General features: G+C 48.9%; 3 protein-coding genes across 3 annotated transcripts; all 3 read left to right on the top strand.

The window, feature by feature from the left end:
• Positions 1 to 389: 389 nt before the first annotated feature.
• Positions 390 to 2,461, top strand: N7455_000812 (uncharacterized protein; the record flags this gene model as incomplete). Its single annotated transcript, XM_040961238.2, has 3 exons — positions 390 to 414; positions 642 to 2,089; positions 2,171 to 2,461. 3 exons carry the CDS (start codon positions 390 to 392, stop codon positions 2,459 to 2,461), a joined length of 1,764 nt encoding a protein of 587 aa, XP_040808302.2.
• An 8,165-nt stretch (positions 2,462 to 10,626) lies between these two features.
• On the top strand, positions 10,627 to 14,757 carry clcA (putative C6 finger domain protein; the record flags this gene model as incomplete). The annotated part of the gene is made up of 4 exons (XM_040961248.2): positions 10,627 to 10,680; positions 10,992 to 11,908; positions 11,983 to 14,390; positions 14,463 to 14,757. Exons 2-4 carry the CDS (start codon positions 11,357 to 11,359, stop codon positions 14,755 to 14,757), a joined length of 3,255 nt encoding a protein of 1,084 aa, XP_040808323.2. The 5' UTR covers positions 10,627 to 10,680; positions 10,992 to 11,356.
• A 2,387-nt stretch (positions 14,758 to 17,144) lies between these two features.
• On the top strand, positions 17,145 to 19,958 carry N7455_000814 (uncharacterized protein; the record flags this gene model as incomplete). The annotated part of the gene is made up of 1 exon (XM_065603881.1): positions 17,145 to 19,958. The coding sequence occupies one exon, from the start codon at positions 17,145 to 17,147 to the stop codon at positions 19,956 to 19,958; it is 2,814 nt and encodes a 937-aa protein (XP_065462372.1).
• Between the last annotated feature and the right edge of the window lie 3 nt (positions 19,959 to 19,961).

The following is a 19,961-nucleotide window of genomic DNA, read 5'->3' on the forward strand; positions in this document are numbered from 1 at the left end:
CAAATGTATCTATGAATATTGTCATCAGTCAAAAGTCATAAGATATATGCAGGTAGAATAGGATATATAGATCAGATGAGTCGACCTACCCTACCAAGGGTGAAGGCTGAAGGGACAAATGTTCCCGCCAAATTCCCCACCTGCAAAAGTCCCCCCGGTCCCTTTCATCTTCTCCCCATCTCTTCTTCTTCATCAAGAGTTGTTTCTTTATTTGATTTGGTTTCAACATCTTCTGTTTATTTATTTACCTGAACTATTGGTGTTTCTGCCCTTTCTGCCTTTGCCTTTCCGCCTTCCCGTTCCTCCCCCTCATGTTCCCATGTGACCTTGAGGAACTAGAACTTTACGATAATCGTGCATTTGCATTTGCATTAGATCTGTGATTAAAAATGTTTGGCTGGGGTTCTGGGCTGGGTAAGCAATCTTCCTTTTGCTACCCCTCGATGTTTTCCCCCTCCTTCCCCCCCGCCATACCCCCTGTGGCAAGTTGAAATGTCAACAAGTTCACCTGGGCAGCCACATTGCATTGGATCGCCGGACTGTGGCTTGAAGTACTATGCGATCCTAGATCTGTCATCCGCACCTGAACGATGGACAAACCACATTGACAGTCTCAGCAAGCTAACACAACTTCGCGATAGCCTTGCCCTCCGCCACTTCAGAGCCGGAGAAGGAACGTAGACCTCCCGCTGACCCGACACCTCTCGATTTCCCCGTCTACAACCTATCCGATGTCCTCGAAAATGAGTCGGAGTCAAGACTCAAGGAGATGTCCGACCTCCTGGCCGACATCAAACGGCCACAGGACATCTGTGTGGAGCGCTTCAAGCCGTTGAACCTGCAATTGGAGACAGGCGTTGAAGTCGCCCACATGCTCCCCGAAGACCACTCGCACCCCCTCGCCCCCTTGCCATGGGAGGATGCCACCGAACCGACAGAAGACAACCCCCGGCCGTTGATGGACAACGGAACCCCATATCCCTCAAAGGAACGATACGAAGTCCTGGAAAAAGAGCTGGCGTTGGATAATGATGACGCTTTCCGTGAGGTGGCTCGCTTGCCGCCGCGTGAGGGCCGCAGCCGGGTTCGTATAACGCAGTCGAGGAAGTTCTGGACGGGATTGGAGCGCATGGCTCAATACTGGGATACTAGCCTAGACAATTACTTCGAGCGTCCGGCAACCCCTGATCCGACACCCCCATCTGAGATGGAACGGACAGAGGATGGCACAGTGCAGATGGATGCGGAGGAGTCTAAGGGCAGATACTCTCTGACAGACGGTGAAATGGACCTGGATGAAGCACCGGCAGCGGCACCTTCAAGCAACGGCATTGTTGGCGAGGAGCAGCGGCCCTCTGTCCCTGTATACACGGGCCGTCGAACTGGCAACGGGGCTGAGATGCCTGATGAGATGCGTGATGAGACAATCCGAGCCTTTGTGGAGATGGCCGCATGGCCATTCGGATGCCAGGTCACGGTCCCCACGCTCCAACCACGGTTAACCACCAAGAACCTCCTCTTCCCCGTCCGGCAAACATTCCAGTCCTCACGGTCCCCGCGAGATCGCCAGATTGCGCGGAGCGGCATGCTCGAAGGCCCCGTTCTCATCTCACAGTGTCGACCTGAGACGTCTTTCCGCACTGCGGACAAGGCCCCCGGGACCGGGATTGGCGATGTAAGTGATTTATTCCGGGAAGTGGGTGGCATGCTTCTCGCGGCGCAAGAGCGTGCTCGCGAGGGCGCAGTGGAGAAGCGACCCGGCGAGGGCAAATGGTGGACCATGCAGCCTCGCTTTGGAGGTGCCCCCAACGATGGGATCCTGGATGATCTCGTTAACCATGGACACGGGATGTCCCTGCCGGACTCAATGATGGAAGAAAGCACGCCATCTGCCCAGGAGGCGGGGGGCGCTTCCAAGCGTCAGAGGTTCGAGCATCCATTTGTTACGTCTCTCTCCCGGAGACCGAGTGCTATGCGCAGACTTACTACCAGTGAAAAGTGGAAGATTCTACAGCCTGGGCCTAGTCTTTGGGATAAGCGAATGAGTTATTTGCAGATAGGCAAGGTCCAGGAGAGTCCCTTTGATGATGTATGGATACCCTGCCTTGTTCATTGATATTGTGCACGTTACGGCTAGACAGAGCTAACCCTCTATTCTTTTTTTTTGCAGATTTACATGATCTCATCTATCAACCATCACGTCTCAATCCTCCACCTCCGCGTCCACAGGCGGTATTTGGATATCCTTACTAACGGCGAAAGCACCTTCCCAACAACCGAAGGTGAGCCGTGGCATGTGCTGAAGCTGCAGAGGACTCGATGGTTCGACTTGTTCGACACCAACGACCGCATAGAAGCGCTGAAGGGTGTGTGGCAACTGTTCCACCACCAGATGAGACAGACACGCCGCGAAGGCGATGTCCCAGTCCCGATAGAATTACCTTTAGAGTGTCCATTATAGAGTATGCATGGCGGTGTCCCTGAGGACATGCTTTTGACTCTCTGGCCTTTGGCTTTTCTCAAGCGATGCATCTTGTACATACGGCGCAGCAATCTTGGGGATTTTTTTTTATTCGCTTGCTGTGTCAACCTCCACCTCGTTCTTTTACCCATACCCATCTTCAATTAAAGCAGATTATATTGACTATTTACAATCTTGAACATATTGGCATGTGGCGGGCTATTTATACCGGGTACTAGGTGCTCTTTTCTGTTCAGCTGGGAGGTGGTTAAATGTGTGATTTGGGGTCTTGTCTTGTGCTCTGATATGCCACACAACGGTTCTATGATGGCAATTTTGATACCTTTCTTATACATGTGGACAGCGTGGTTTGATATGGTGCATACGGTGACACCTTGACTTGGATGACTTGAAATTCCATTGAACTGGTCGTCGGCTGAGAGAAGCTACCTGTCGCGAGTCATCCATACATGTTTTCGAAGTATCTACTCCGTACAACAACAACATAGACCAGGGACTTTCTCATATATTCAATAAAGCTCTTCTCCACTGTGGTACATCTATCCATTCCACTTCCAGCTACTCCGTACATACTCCATAGTACAATCCACCATCTGAAAATCCACCTCGCCCCATCCCTCAACGGTACTTTTGTCAGAGTGAGACCACCCTCGCAGTCCTCATTTTATACGAAACAACCAAACCAACGCGCCGGACATATTCGGTTCCTAACCCCATGACCTCACACAATCCCGATGATCGAATCTCGCCACAGCCAAAACGAAACAGAACAAAAACCGAGAGGGTTCCAGACCAGCCAAAAGCTAGCCAAAATGTGATATATCGACATGATAGTCCCTCTAAATCCTGCTTCGGTCTGTGTATGGCGTAGATGGGAGAGTGGATCAGTACTAAGTTGGTTAAGGGGCGCTGAGACCCTTTTTGGCGGTATTTCGCGATATCTTTTCTTTATAGTTTTTTATACGGACTCCGTACAGAGTAGGATTATGTATGTATATAATATACAGAATACAGTAGATAAAGATATGTACCTCATGAATGTTTTCCATGTGTAGATTTTAATAAGTATAGGAAAGATGGAAAAATGAAAAGAAGATATATCTGTATCGGGGACTTTCTAGGTTCTTCTTGGCTGTCTGAGCGGGTACATGATAGGCTACATACGTATTTGTATATTGGCAATACAAATTAATTTTTAAATGTACTTCGTACTAGTATATAGTATACAGTACTAACTATGCAGAGGTACTTCGAATGTAGACACACGTTTCCTATCCTGCAGAGTCCGGGCTGGACAGATCCGTCTTTCCCCTCCCGTAACTTTCCAGGTTACGGGGTTTCGCTTATTGCGCCGGGATCGGGATAAGGCTGTGTATACGGAGTACAATATATGTATTCCGTATATGTGCTCTGTACTCCCGTGCATGGCTGTGAGCTATTGATATCTAGGTGCGGTGAGAGTCGTGTGTGGTAATGGATCTTCATTGGGGCTTTTTGTTTCTGCGTCCTTGGTAGGGGTTTGACAGGTCTTGGTGTGATGAGATAGGAGCTGGTTGGATGTCGTGAAAAGAGGGAATTATAGCAAAAGAAGCAAGAATATGCAGAGGGATTTATCTGTTGATGGGGTTGGGTTGATGCTGGTTTCCGTGTATATTGTGTGTTTTGAGGAAGATATATACATCAACGGATTTCGGGATAGAGTTATGGGGAATGATAAATATTCCTGAATATCAGATAGGAATGTGGAGATATATTCTTCATGTACGGAGTAATAATATTCAACTCTTTTCCCATCTACTCTGTACAACATAGAGTATTCAAGTCAAGCACTGACCATATTCAATGCAAACCATGAAATCCAAAAAAGTCCGAGCCACATCGAATTACTCAGTCCATTCTCCGTATTTTTACTATAAATCCGATCATCCAATTAAAATACAAAGTGACACTCCATACCTTTTCATCTCACCCAATCAAACCCCGAGAACCACCAAAACCTCGGGTATCAACAACCGCCAGCTGCAAATCAGATCACATCACACATGAAAAAAACCATCGCGCTTGGTGCGCTTTGTCAAAACAAACCCAAATCTGGCATTTGACCCGTCTAGCAGATCTCCAACCTCCCCAGCAACATCAGAGACAAAATAAACCCCGACACGGAGGACCGCCCGATGGGGGCTAGCAAAAAAGTATGGTGCGTACCCGCTCTACTAAAAGGCCAATGCGGAGGCTTGGAGAGTGAAAATCGAAGAGGCTCGGGGTCCTCGGGGACCAAATGAACGGATTAGGCTAGGGGGGGGGGGTATCAATGTATAATGTACGGAGTACTTTTAAACAGCTGTTCCTTGACTGGGATGTGATTGAAAGGCTTGTAATATTAAATACGGAGGATGAAGTACATGTATGACTCCTTGTAGATAGAGTTTTGGACTTGATTATCAAGGAGATCGGAATGAGATCAGAATAAACTAAACAATCTAGGCATTTGGTTGTTTGATATCAGATAAAAAGTATGCAAGTCACTTCTTTGAGGCAGTTGGGGGGAGATGTATATGTGTGACAACGTATGTAGGTAAGTATCCTTGGAGGCTGACAACCTCAACTTCAACCCCAGACTACTAATGCCTAATAGAGCAATACCTACATAAATACTCCAGATTCAGTGCATAGGACCCTGACTTGTGTGTGAATGGTGTGCATGAAGTAGGTGTGATTCCAAAACGTCGGATTCAACTACAGTGGGTATCTATAGTCGTGTTTGAAATTTTCATCCTTCACGGCAAGGTACACAGCCGCGCTAAGAGACCGTCAGCGGCCCGGCGGGTTGGTTTAATTTGATTTGGTACGAAGCATGGAGTATAGGGAATATGGAGTATAGGGTGGGAGAAGGCTAACAACCAATAACTTCTGGCACTGCCCGGCCAGTTCAAAACCCAACCGGACTCTCCTGTTTTCTCCTGCCGAAAGGGAATTGATAGCAGCTCATGGGACCAGAGGATTTCTGGTTGGAATCTTGACTTTCGTGACTTTTGTTGGATGGTGGGTTAGATAGAGCCTCTGCAGGAGAACCGATCGGGATCAGGACGCTGGTCTTGTTCTTGTTCTTCAGATTTTTTGTTTTGGGTTTCCCTTGCATCCGGCGAACGGACCAGTGGTTCATGTGAGCTCAGTCTGGTATTTAATCCTCAGGTGTTTGTTAGATTGCTATTCAAGGGATGCTACAGCGTAAGGAGGTTTGGTTTTTCCTATGCAACTGGCCTGATCAAGACTTGTTCTTGATGACCTTGCGGAGGGCGACAGTTTTGCGCGAGCTGGCGGGGCTGGTGTGATAGGCAAGTGAACCACGACAGGATATGACAAGTAGGGAGGGGAGAGAGGGGTCAGAGAGACCTCCAGACTTGATAACTTAGCGATGGAATAGGTCAGGTAGATCACCACCATGACCACATGGAATCGAACCCACGTGGGAGGGCATCCAGTCAGGCCTCAGTGACTGGGAAGGCAAGTTAGAAATGTTGATGTATCAGTTGCACAGATCACTGTGGCAACAGGACACGCACAGTCGAGAAGAGATCTCAACGAACGGTGAAAGTCTGTGTTGTACAATCTGTACACATCACATTTCCCTTTTGTGGAGCGTGGAGGTTATGAAATCAAACCGTGTCGTGCATGCGGGGATGGGCGGAGAACGAATAACACTGGATTCCAAATCGATTGGTAGGACCAAATCAACATTTTTAAGATGAGCCCTGGCAGATTTGCGAATCTGCGTTTGCTATGCAGAGGAGCGGGAGAGCCCCGATCGTGAAGAATCATGTTGTGTTCCGCGAGATGCAGACTTCGTTCTGGACTTTCAATAATAATGCCAGCTAAGAGGCCCACGAAGCGCGTCGAGGGTGCCCGCATAATTGATCATCCAATGTATAGTGACAGAATCAAATGTCCAGCTACTATGGGAGAATGGAGGTGATCACATTTCAGCTGAGGCGGCGACACAACCTAACCGATCTGTGGCAAAGTGAACGAATCACGCGCTTACATCGCCGATGAGGCCCAGTAATTTGCAATTTCAAGGATATTGAGATCTCGTATTGTCTATTGATTTTACTTACCAGTATTGTGGTGTTTTTGGGGTTTCAGTATTACGTACGCCATATGCCTGGATTTCGAAGGATTCCAGAAATGCAAATCAGAATACATATGTATGTATACTCCATAAACTAGTAAGAACCTACACTCTGAATTATCCCCGTGATCTGTTTCTGAGTATAAGGCAGAGAGAGAAAGTGGCAGACTGGGGTTGCGGTTACAATTTGGTTTTGGACTTTGTCTTTGGCGCGTGTCAACACTCCCTTTCTCGGTTATACTTGCCCATCTGTGTATCTCACCAGCCCTATGATATGATAGTTGGAGACAACCACGTCAATATGATATATTGTCGATGTTATTGTAACACAAACATATGTATCTTGTTCCACCCCCATCGAGATACTGGAGGTGTAAACTGCATATCCTGTTTACTGCCTACATCAGTCTCAGTCCAATGCGAGGAACTGGACATATTCCGCGACCATGCAACCTTCCGTGTTGCCTCCCCTCGATATATGTGGGGATTTTTGTCAAGGGAGAAGAAGATCGTCTGCATCTTCCCAATATGGAGTCATTCCAATAGTCTTGTGAAGGTGATCCTTCAGTCCTGATTGGATGTGAACTAGGTCGGCTTCATACTAATTCGGATTTCGGGGGGTTTTCCTCTGACCCGAATTTTTATGCAGTACATTAAAAATTAATACATGATTCTAATTCTAGGGACAGCATACTTCTTAGTACTCAGTGTATGGGTGGATAGTAGTGGAATGAAACCTCAAGCCTGGCGTTGCGGTGCGAGCTCAGGAATTGAGGCTCTAAGATAGTTCAGTAGTATTCGAATAGTATTGGAATTCAGGCCATGACATAGGTGTGCCATTGACTTATTATTGAGAGGCTGGACTTTGGGTTTCTTGATAGTGAATAATCTCATGTTGTATGGTTGCCCCTTGCGTTCGCCATTGGATATCTGATGACTCTGGAAACTCTATTCCAGCTATCGACATACTGCAATATGCATGGCGTGCAGTTAACACCTGCACGTTGTAGGCCCGTGTTATTTTGGAGCCTAGGTCTGTTTTTACGATGTATTATGTAGTTAGGACTTCTGTTAGGTTTGGAGTTTTGGGAGAGGAATTGGGTCTCCAGTGGAGATAGGATAGCTGCCTGGTACTTTGTTCATTCCTCGGTACAATAATAGCGAGAGAAGCCCCACAGAATCCCGTGTTAATTCCCATGATACCCACTAAAATCAAGACTTTGACCGCGACGCGTAGCCACATACAACAGAGAGCTAAATATCTAGACCAATGCGCCGCCCCGAACCCAGGGAACAGGATAGTGGAAGGAGAGTGGAAGCGGCAGATCGACAGCGCAGATTAAAACTGGAACGCAGATTGGATACTCCGTATGTTTGTCGACGTTGAATGCTAAGTGGAAGGGCCCGTGATTAGAATCCATGTAACCCTGATAGCCCCTTAACGGTGGCAAGATTCAGCTGTCAACCAGTGGGATGTCTTGGAATTCGTAAAGGACCAATAAGATACCCTACTTGCACCATTGGAAGAATGGACTTTGCTACTAAGGTTAGGTTCGGATTGTTTTTCATTCCGAGCTTTTAGCTCAGATCTCGTCCATGCACGTCAAAACCGTGAGCTCTATGTTGAGCATCTCCTTGATATGGGAGAACCACTTCTCGATATTACGAAGGATTTGAATTAACCAAACAAAGGAAATCATTGCCTCGCAAAGCCTTGGCTCCACGCGTGTCGAGCACTATTGTACTGTAAGTAGCCCTAAAATGTGTATCCATCCACACTTCCGTACACTACCGCTACCCGCTGCACTGTACTCCGTATACACCACGAACTTGTACTCCGCCACGATCCTTCAATCCTTCAGCCTGACTATTAGCAGCTTGAAATGGGGGACTACACAGACAAGACAAGACACAACTTAAAACGGCCAAAAGAAGCAAAAAGATAAAAAGAAAATCCAAAAAAAATCCAGGAATGCTGGGGCAACTCTGTGTCCTTGTGCTACTTTGAATCTGCGCGTTTGACTCGCTCAGAAGACCTCCGACTGGGGAACACCGTTGAATCTTCTGTGGCACAGAGGCCTTGAGCTGCATCCTGATCAAGCCAGGGGTAAACTGTGCTACTGCCTAAGTTGGGAAGCAAATGAGCCGAATGAACGTATTCGTTTGATGCTATGATATCACGGGGCCAAAATGTCTTGATTAAATGGGGCATGTCAATTCCAATCCACTTTTTCTACTCCGTATACTCCGCCGACAAGAATAGTTTCTGGAAACCCCTGGGAGCCCGTGAATGATTCCTGTCGTCAACCATGGACGGAGGACGGGTAACCCCGAACCCGGTTTACTACGTCACGTATTATTTCTGGTAATTACAATCCCATTTCACCTGTCCTCTGTAGGATATTCTTTACATTGTATGTTTGTAACTATGACTATGACTATAACTATTGTATATATTATTTGTACTACCATATAACTACATTCCAAATTCACTTCGGAGTACGGAGTAGTCAATGTGTCATTTGCAAGTGGATGCCCTTCAAAGTGTATCTGGATTAAACGACAGTCCAGTACACGGGGAGCCAGGTGCCCAAAGCCCTGGGTTGCTGATCAGCCCCGTCAACCATCTCGCTGGGAGCTACGGGATAAAGTATCCCTTCAAATGACGAGTGCGTTGCGCGGGGGGCTCGAAGCTTTTCTTCGAACATCGCCGATCTGAAGCTATATATCCACTGATTTGAGAATCGAATTCGAACAGAGTTCATGTTGAGTTCGTGTTTTGGAAAAGGAAGCGCCCCTTGCAAGCTATGTGTGGTTTCAAGTTCTATGACCGAATGGACGGCCAGTGCGGCGACTATCATTGGGTGCTTGGGGCGTTCAAGGGTATTTCACTTATACACCTCCATTTTCGATGGTCTCTTGGAAGATAATCATAGATTGGAGACTGATCTCGATATCTATATCTTGATATCTTCCAAGAGTACTTCGTACCCGAGTCCTGGGTACTAGGCAGCGATCCCTGTCGACACACCGGTCATATTAGTATACTTGGTAATGTGAAATCGGGAAAATATTGAAATTAGAAATAAAAATAAAAATAAAAATAAAAAATTGAAATTAACCTCAAACACTTATTACTCTATATCCTTGAACTTTAACCCGAGGCCCCAAAGCCATAACTAAGCGCAGCCCAAATCAGTATATCATAACTGGGGTGAATCAACTTGCATGGCGCATTTCCCAGGGAAGCGGTTGACCTTCGGGCGGCAAGTTCGATCCCCGTTCCACGCGGAGGATCCTAGCTTCGATCATAGCACTTACATCGTATTCCATAGTCTAATAACATCTAGTTATGGGGGATCTCTCTAACTATCTCCCTACTCCCAATGTATACCGACACATATGCATAATCGTATCCATGTCCTAGAATGATGATATTAATTTCTTTTCTGCAGACCATCTCATATTTCCCCCCAGCCGCCGGACCCACTGCTTCTTAAATTCAGCAAAAAAAAAAAGAAAGAAAGAAAAAAGCAGACCTGTCAACTGTATTGGAGTTCTGTGCTTCTTTCTCAGGGGTCTATATGATTATTATATTATTACTCCGTATATATATGTGATGAATGAGTTCATGGGTTAGAAAAAGCCAAAGCCATTTAATTTTTTTTTTTTTTAATTTAAAATTTATTTAATTCGAGGTATTTGATAGTCACCGCGATTCTAAAGAGAGTGTGTATTTAAATCTAGGGAGGGGCAAACACACCTGTCGATCCCTCAGGCGTAATTATAACCAGTGAATTTTTATTATATGTTATTATGTTATGACTTATGTTTCTCCCCCTCCCCTCCCCCAGTTTATATTATTTCTTCCCTTTTGTCTTTTTTCTTTCTTTCCTCTTTCCATAGTTCTCTTTTCGATAACTAGGGACCTTATACCTTGGAAGTTTGACACTTTGACACTTTGACATTGTCACCTTGAAACTTGAAATTACCTTGGATCTACAATTCTAAGGTGACCACCCCACTTAGTTCCATGGGTATTTGACTACCCAACCTTGGAAAGCAACAGGTACGTTATATTACCAAAGTTACCATACCTGACGTACCGCGTACCCCATGTGTATACTGGGTACGGAGTACATCAAATGTTATTCCCAAGGCTCCAAACTTGCACTTCAGGTGTTTTTCCCCCTCCTTGTGGCCCAACCTTAGTACTTCTGCTTTGCGATCTATCTGATATAGGCCCGGGGTGGATACGATCTATTTTGATTCCCTTTTCTCTTTCTTTTCGATATTTCGATATTTCGATATTTCCATATCTCGGTCTAACGGGCCCCCCTGGTCGGATCATCACCGTAATCTGACTATTTCTTTGTCTAGCTCCACACTCGGTTGCCCACTGCGACATCACCACCGCATTTTTGCGACCTGGGAAACCCGGAGCTTTAGACACATTTGATTCGCAGGCTTCTAACGGCGCGATCTGATTTCATTGTTCCAACTCTCGCTCCTTCGGACATCAGATCCACCATCCGCCATTCCTTTCCTTTTATTACATCCTACTGCCTCGACTCCAACTCAGAGCGTCATGTTGGTTTAAGTCCCAATTTACCAAAGCCAAATCGCTTCTTGACGGTAAATTGGCCGCCCAAGATATACCCAGCGCCAAGGACCCGGGCTATTTGCGACACAAGCCGCGCCTGGCAGCTTCAGAAACCTCCACATACCCGGACCCTCTATTTACAATGAATCGCATGCCTCCTCCGGACGGGCACCATGGGCACCCGGGTCCGCATACAGCATTCGAGCCCTCATGGCGCCCTCCATACCCACCGACTTTCGATAACCACCCCTCCGACTCCCGCCGCTCCTCCGCAAACTCCCAGACACCCTTGCCGCCGCAGCCACCAGGATACCCCGTGATGCCCAACCGTGAGCTGCCACAATTAATATCGGAAGGCCCATATGGTCGCCCAAATGGCCATGGCCTGCCCCTACATGCGCCCGTGCATTCCCCGCAAGACCCAATGCCCCCTCACCCAAGCTTCCACCAGCCGATGAATGGCGCGCCGCACGAGGGCTCACCGGATTATCGCGCTCGTATGGGCTACCCACCCCCGGATCAGATTAACAGCGCTGAACATACACCCGTTTCGGGCGCTCTACCTCCTGCTTCACAGTTCATGACACCCGGTGCCCAAATGGCGAGTGCTACACCACCTGCCGGATACGATCAAGCATTTTATCAAAACCAGACGTTTGGAGCACGCCAGCGCAAGGCAAATAGAGCCACGCAGGTACGTTGAACTAGTAGAAGGCAAAATTGTTTCATGGAAATTTTTTCTTTTTGACTAATACTCGAGCTACATAGGCTTGTGATCAATGTCGAGCTAGGAAAGCAAAGTGTGACGAGGGACGACCGAATTGCAGTCACTGTAAAGAGAACAAACTTGGCTGTGTCTACAAAGAGGTACCGCCGCACAAACAAGAGAAGACCACCCAGCTGGTATTGGATCGGCTATCCCAGATAGAGAACCGCATGGAGGAGCGAGCCAACCGTATGGATGAGCGTTTCGAAAAAATGCAAAAACAAATGCAAGAGCAAATGCAAGGGCCAATGTTCAACAAGCTGGTTAAACAACCAACTCAGGCTGTCCAAGAACGTCCGGCCCTCCTCCCACCACCACCACCGGTCGTCAAGCAGGATCCGCCTCTCAAAACCGAGATGCCTCCAACTCAGGTTTCGACTCCGAATATTTTGGACCCCGGGAGTAGTCAGGATGCAGCCGCTTCGAAATTTGGCCAACCTGTTGGACCCTTGGACCCGAGGCTCGAGGATCAGAAGGAGGCTGAGGGAGAGCTCTCCATTCCAGTGGAGCACACTACTGCAGCTCACAAGCTATTGATGTGGCCGTCAATTAAGAGGCTGCTACACCCTGCTGAATATGACGAAGATTATGTGATGCGGTTGGAAGAAGAACGCGGTCTCATTAGCATATACGGCCAAGGCGAGATCTCATACACTGCCGATGACAGTCAATTACCAATGAATGGTGGTGACACCAAGGCCCGACCCGATGGGGATGGCGCAGGACCGGATGCTGACGTCGACATCGACGAAGCTGGGAATTTGAATCTGGATGCTACGACCGCTAGGCGCTACTATGACAGCTACTTTGCGCACATGTTTAAGCTCCACCCATTCCTTATGGAGGGTGAACTGAATTTCAAGATCGATTGCTTTATCCGATGCTATTGCCGCCCCAGCACCTCACCGAGTTCGACTTCCAATTACACACGGCTACCTCGCGATGGTCCTCCGCCAGCCAAAAGGAAGCGGTCAAACGACAACCTGGGTGTGCGTGGCGAGTTCATGGAGACTGTTTCTAACCCGCCGCGGCCACGAGTCGGTAAAAATATCGACAATGCCATGGTCTTGCTGTGCCTGGCCCTCGGAGCGATTTGCGAAGCTCGTGCCCCTCTCCCTGGGCCTATCATGGACAAGAAGGTTGACTACCTCCACCAGCACATTCCTCCTCCGCTGCCACCATTTGTCCCACCGCCGACTGTCAATGGGACATACGTTACCAATGGTGTGCTCTCCCCCGCAAACTCTGACTCGGCGCCCATGCAGATGTCGCTTTCGAGTTCTCTTTACGCTATGCCAACCCATTCTCCTGGTCAATCTTTCTCAACCGCTCCGATCAAAGAAGGCATCAAAGGCCTGTCAAGGAGAGACGTGACAGACACGCATGATGAACAAGGGAACACGAAGAACTATCAGGCCATTCCTGGCCTGACTCTCTATGGATACGCGACCGCAATATTAGGCCATCTCCAGGGTGGCAACGAGCTGGAACATGTCCAGTGCGGCTTGCTTGCTGGTCTTTATGCCGGCCAGCTGGCCCATCCCTTCCAGAGCCACAGTTGGATTTCTCAGGCCTCAAGGGCTTGCCAAGTTCTTGTGAGAACCAAACGATATGAGCGACTCGAAGAGGGGGCTACGCAGGACTTGTACAATTTCGCGTACTGGACCTGTCTGCAATTGGAGAGTGATCTTCTCGCAGAGCTGGATATTCCAGCGAGTGGCATCTCCCGTTCCGAGGGTCGGTTGGCTATTCCAAAAGGAAAATGGACACTCGTTCTACCGAACGATCTCAACGCACCCCAGACGATGATGATGCTGTTTTATTCTGCTCAAATTCATCTACGCAAAGTCTTGAATCGAGTCCATACAGACTTATACAAGGTCGAAAGGCAAGGTCAGACACGATGGTCATCCACCGTTCAAGAGGCTCTCAGCCTGAACCTTGACCTCTGGCGTAAAAGCCTACCACAAAGCATGCAGTGGGAGGAAAACGATCCGCCGGCAAACGAAATCAACGCCGCTCGCATGCGTGCCAAGTATTACGGTGCCCGGTATATTATTCACCGACCTCTTCTCTACCACGCCCTGCACTACGGCCACACAGGTGCCCGCGTGGGACCGGTTGGTCAGTCTTTGGTGGACTCACCAACATCGCAACAATTGTCCCCCTCAATGCTACACAGCGCTGTTCGGGCTCCGAAAATGGCGCGTATGTCTAGTGAGATGGGTTCTATGCCAGCTGCAGTCTCCACCGACTGGCAGCCCCCTAAAGTCCGTTTACACGAACTGCCGAAGAAACTGAAGGCTGCCTGCGACATCTGCATTCAATCGGCTATCAAGAGTACAGAGGCTTTTGACGGTGTAGGCGGACATCGCTTGGTCGTTACAAACATCTTCGGCACTGCCCATGCGTAAGGAATCCTCTGACTCCCGTTTCGAAGAATTGGATATAGAGATGATACTAACATACTTTTTTTTCGCAGACAATTCGGCAACATGCTCGTCCTATCCGCAACTTTTATGTCAAGTCTACAGGAACTTGTCGAGCCAGAGCAACTCCAGCGTCTCCTCGTCCGCACCATAGGCTTCCTCGTTCAAAGCGAAAACATATCCCCCACCCTCCGCGCCGATGCTCAAATTCTCACTCAGATCTACATCAAGATCTTCAAGCATCCTCCCGACTTGACGCAAGCCAACAGCATGAGCAGCCACACCCCAAGCATGAACAGTCACACCCCAAGCCTGAGCAGCCAAACTACAAGCATGAGCTTCCCTTAAATGTGCATCTAGCGTCAGAGTTATTTGTTTTTGTCCCGTTCCTGTGGGCTTCGCAACCCAATATCTGATATCTTATCTCCTTATGAACACATCATGCATGTCCCTGTCCCTTCAAGCCCGAGCCCCTCCGTGCTCGACATCTGTTATCTGTCTGTCATCTATATCTTGTGCACTATACGGTTTTTTTCATTGATGATTCCCCAACCCTATCCGATTCAACACTCGACACTCGTGCATCTGAGACAAGATCAGATCACACGGGCTTTCTACGCGGTGATTGATTGGTGTGGCCTATTTTCATACGTCGAGCAATCCCCCACATTCTTTCATTGCCTCTAAGGTCATGACTGGACTGGATTGGATTGGCTTTTGACTCGTTCTTTTTTTCTTTCTTTTTTTCTCTCTTTACATTTGTTTTTGGGATCGAAAGCATCTCGTGCCTCCGACGGTCTTTCCTCCGCGGAGATACGTCTCGGGAATGGAGTTATTGTATCTTGTGTGGCTATTTTCCTTACATTGCATGCATCCCAAGTCATACGCGTCTATTGGCTTTTCTTTTTTTGGATGCTCTTACAATATTCCAACTTATTTCTGCTGATTTGGCTGCGCCATATCATTTTCATATCCAATGCAAAGGTTTGCATTTTCGTGGTTGGCTTTTGGTGTTTTTATTTATACCTTATTCGTCAGTTTGGGCTGTTTTTGGAGTTTTGTTTGTAGATTTTCTTTTGATTAGTTTATATGATTGGACAGAACAGAGATCAATTGAGATGAAGTCTGATATTGCTCATGTTGTAAACTGGGAATGCATGCTTTAGGTTCATGGTTCATGGTTTATGCAGAACCTTGGAAGTACCGGACTATGATGGCGCTTTGTGGGCCCTTCCGCTCCCACTGTTTCAGCTCCCATGGTTTTATCAGGGGCTGGCCGATATCAAACCAAATTTATTCAAGGGTCTAATTAGGCTAAACTACGCCTATATTTGACCATACCATAACCGAGAAAGTAAATGCATGCTGCTTGCGGACCTCGGCTTGCCCGAATTGCACTGACCAGGATTTAATCTAGAGGCACGAGCCAGCTTACTATGTAGGCCTGGGGGTTGGGGATGGTATACATAGACATTGCCCCGCTAGCGATGGACGACGTGCTATCGAGCAGCGTACGTCATTACCGATGCGACATAATCTCCGTGAGCAATATAGCAGACGTATCGTCCAAGATCTGTAGCTCATTCGGCTGGCTGGATATACTGTCAGGCTTAATTAATATGGTCGATTACTCGACATCCAAGGCTGTTTACCTAGGTAGGTGCGGCTATTGCGTTCCACGAGGGACTTGCTACTGAGCTGGTTACGCGCTATTATGTGTCTTAAGACTCATTCTGTGCTTGTTACACAGGATTTTACTAGGACCAACCTTATTAGGGATTTGACTCTTGAGAATCCTTGGTTCAATCCCCTGTTTCACCCCGAGGCTATTGATGAGGAGCTTGTTAAGTGAGTGCTCAAGGCTGAGAGTGGATATGTTATTGTTACTGGATCTGCTAGGTTGATTGCAAAGGAAATTAGAGCGTTGCCTGGGTGGTTACAGTATTAGTTGAAGTGTAGGTTGGAGAAGTTGATGAGGGCTGATTAGGGTTATTAGGTGTTTAATACTTAAGAAGGGGTGTTGTGGCTATATGCTTGTGGTATTATTTGGCGGGTTAATGCATATATTGGACTGTTATTGTCAATAATAGGAATTTGGGTATACTGTTTTTGGTTGTTAGCGATACTACGGCTAGCATGTGATTCCTGTTCTTATATAGGCATTGAAGCGCACCCTGTGCCGAGAAGTATAGACTAGATGGATTTGGACCAACCATCTTTATTTTTCGATGTATATCTGAGGTACGGAGTACTCCGTAAGCTGTACTGTGTACGGAGTATAGATGGCTGGGTGAAGAACCTTGGAAGTGAACCCAGCCCCATGTTGGTCCGTGCACGATGCTTCACCGCGATTTTGATTCGCTCCACTCGTTGCACCGACAGTTCATCAGCGCTGTGAATCACATTTTTCACTGTCGCATTTTTTCAGCAGATCGTCTGCATTTCATGTAACCCCTATCACACAGACTCTATCCGATTTTCAACACCAAAGAAGGGAATAAGGTGAGGTTAAGCGCCACAGGTCAAGTTGAGATCCACTGGGGGCCTTTCCCGGGTACAAGATCCACGGGTCAGCTCCGTTGTTTACTCCCCCCCCAAACAAACCCATAACATTGCATTCTCTCTGACTTACAACTAACACTTACCCTCCCCATACCTTCCCCCCCCCCATTCCAACCATTACATTCCTTTCATCCCACATGGTTCACTCTGGCTATCCAAATTAATTGCCCACCATGTTCAAAGCCCTGATGGGCGGGGGCCGCTCGTCGTCTTCATCCGACGTTCGCAGCAGCTCCAAGAGCAGCCGGCGCAAGTCTGAAAAGCCCGACAAATCCGACACAAGATCAATCTCAAGTCGCAAGTCCTCACGGGGTGACGACCGTGACCGCGGCCTGGGTGATTTGTCGTCTTACTCACCATCGGCTTCCCGCAGTAAGCGTGGCCCACCTAGCATTGCCGGCGAATCTATCGCATCCACCTATGTAACCGCCGAGCCAGAAGCCATTGATGACGATCGCTATTACATTGAACGCACACCAAAGCGCAGAGACAGTGAACGGGAAAGCAAGAGTTCTCGTCGGCGCGACCAGGACCGATCCGACAGTCCAGAGCGTGAAAGGAGAAGGAGCCGCCGAGGAACACAAGATACTCTGGATGATGACTTGGATCGGGAGCGCGACCGTCGCGAGCGTCGCCGCACTCAGTCAGGGGATCCATATGTGCCCCCGATCTCCACAAGCATGCCACCTAGCGCCCCCGGCGCGCAGTTTGCCGCTGAGATTGGCGCCCCGGGATTCTCGCAATTTCCCATGCAGTACGACGCTGGAATCCCATCTGCAGACCATTCGCCAGCGCATGACGTTCCGTATGACCCACACGTGCAGCAACAATTTCCCGGCCAGTTCCCAGAGCAAGTCGCTGCGCCGTATCGGCCGCCTAACCCCGCCGGCGCTGCGGCAGACTACTATGGTGACCAAGGCCAATCTGTTGAGCACCAGCCCGGTATCCGACCGGCTCCTCCAAGTGTGCTTCCTAACACCCAGGCACACTTGATGGCAGCATCTCCATCGGCTAACCCACCCCCAGAGCCCAGTAGTTTGGGCGAGACTGGTGCAGCGGCGGCCTATTTCGACGATGATTTCCACGCTCCGGCACAGGAAGGCCAACCGCCGGCAGTGTCTTCATCTAGACCCCCAAAACCGTCGAAGCCCTCGAAGCCTTCTTCATCGGGAGTTCTTCCTGCTGCCGCTGTTGGAGCTGCCGCTTATGGCATTGGGGGTATGATGTCTCATTCTGAGTCGCATTCCCCTCCGCAGCACACTACTTCGTACGCGCAGCAGGGCCAGCCAGTGGTACAGGGCCAGCCAATGACATACAACCCGCCAATGGAATACGATCAGCCGATGGGAAGCGGTAGCTACCAGCCTCCCTCCAAGCCGTCCCATTCTCATAGCTTCAGTGAAGGAGCTGGTATTGCGGCTGCAGGTGCTGCAACAGGGTACATGCTGGGTCATCACCATCACTCCTCGAGCCCCGAGCACACACCACAATACGCTTTCCAGCACCACGAGCAATCTTCTCAAGTTGGTGGTATGCAAGCTATGCAACCGTATGGCCCTGGCCATAATAATGCTTTGTATGCTGCAGGTGCGGGAGGATATGCTGCTCAAGCTGCCTACAACCCGGGTTTCTATCCTCATGGACCCAGTGCGCTAGCTTTCCAAGAGCGTCAGCGTGGCCCCATGGGAAGATTCGTTGATTTCTGGCGTGACCCCGAGGCCGTTGGAAGATTCGAGGATTACACGGAATCCATCGGGGTGTGTAAATACTGTTTCCAACCTGGCACCAGCTCCGTCGATGCCCCTCGCAAGCATCACTATCACAGGCGCCGCCGAAACTCCCCCGACCGACGGAGCAGTGGTAGTTCCAGAATCAGTAAAGTCAGCCGATACAACTCCTCCGAAGATGAGAGCCGCCGCCGACCAAAGTCTAAGAAATCTTCCTCGTGGCTGCCTGGCATGCTTGCCGGTTATGCGACCAAATCGCTCTTCTCAAGCAAGGAGTTTGACGATTCTTACAGTCTCCGCTCTGGTCGAGTCGCCTCATCGCACGGGGAAGAAGATGACCGAAGGAGCCATACCTCTCGTGGTGTGACCCGTCGTTCTGGCCGTAGTCCTCAAAGAGACCATTATGCAGACTCTAAGCATGCATCTCAGTCTGGATATTCTCGGCACACACGCTCCCGATCGCGGTCTTCCTCTCGATCCGGCCGGCATTCGTATTTGAAGGAGGCTGCACTCGGTGCCGCAGTGGGTGGGGCTGCGCTGGCTGTTGCAAAGTCGCGTAACCGCTCCCGCTCCCGCAGTCGTTCTCCTGAAAGACGACAACGCCGGAAGGATTCATCCTCCTCATCATCCTTTGTTAATCTCCCCAGGCCCGCCAAGAAGTCCATCGCTGGTGGTATCGGTTCTTTCTTCACTGCTTCTTCCGAGAACAGAAAGAAACGTCACACTAAGAAGCGGAGCGGCTTCTTCTCTTTCAAAAGTGGCTCTTCATCGTCTTCATTGGACAATGATCTTGCCTTCGGAGATGGGTTCTCGAAGAAGTTCTCCAAGTCCAAGAAGAAGGGCAAGAAGGGTAAAGATGTTGATGCTGCTTTGGTAGAGCTTAGCGACACGGCAACTCGTTTGGCTGGCTCCTCGCCCCACGGTCCTGGGCGCAGCGCAGGTCAGATGTATACACCTCGATCTCGACAGTCCAACTACGCCCACTCTACCACACATGATGAAGAATGGGTCGATGCCGAATCGGAGGACCAGTCATCTTCAAGTGTTAGCTCTGCGCTCGCGTTCGGAGGAAGCAGCGTTGACTCTTCTTCCGACTCCGCCAGCAGCAAATGGGGCTGGAGATGGGGAAGCAAGAAGGACAAGAAGAGGAAGGACAAGCGGTCGAGTGCTACAAATGCAGCTCTAGTAGCCGGCGCTGGCGCTATTGGAGCCGCTGCAATCTCTTCTGCTCGCCACCGTGATAGCGACCCCCCCAAGTAGGTC

Source organism: Penicillium solitum (assembly GCF_028829755.1).
Source record: "Penicillium solitum strain IBT 25940 chromosome Unknown utg000001l_segment0_segment0, whole genome shotgun sequence".
NCBI lineage: Eukaryota > Fungi > Ascomycota > Eurotiomycetes > Eurotiales > Aspergillaceae > Penicillium > Penicillium solitum.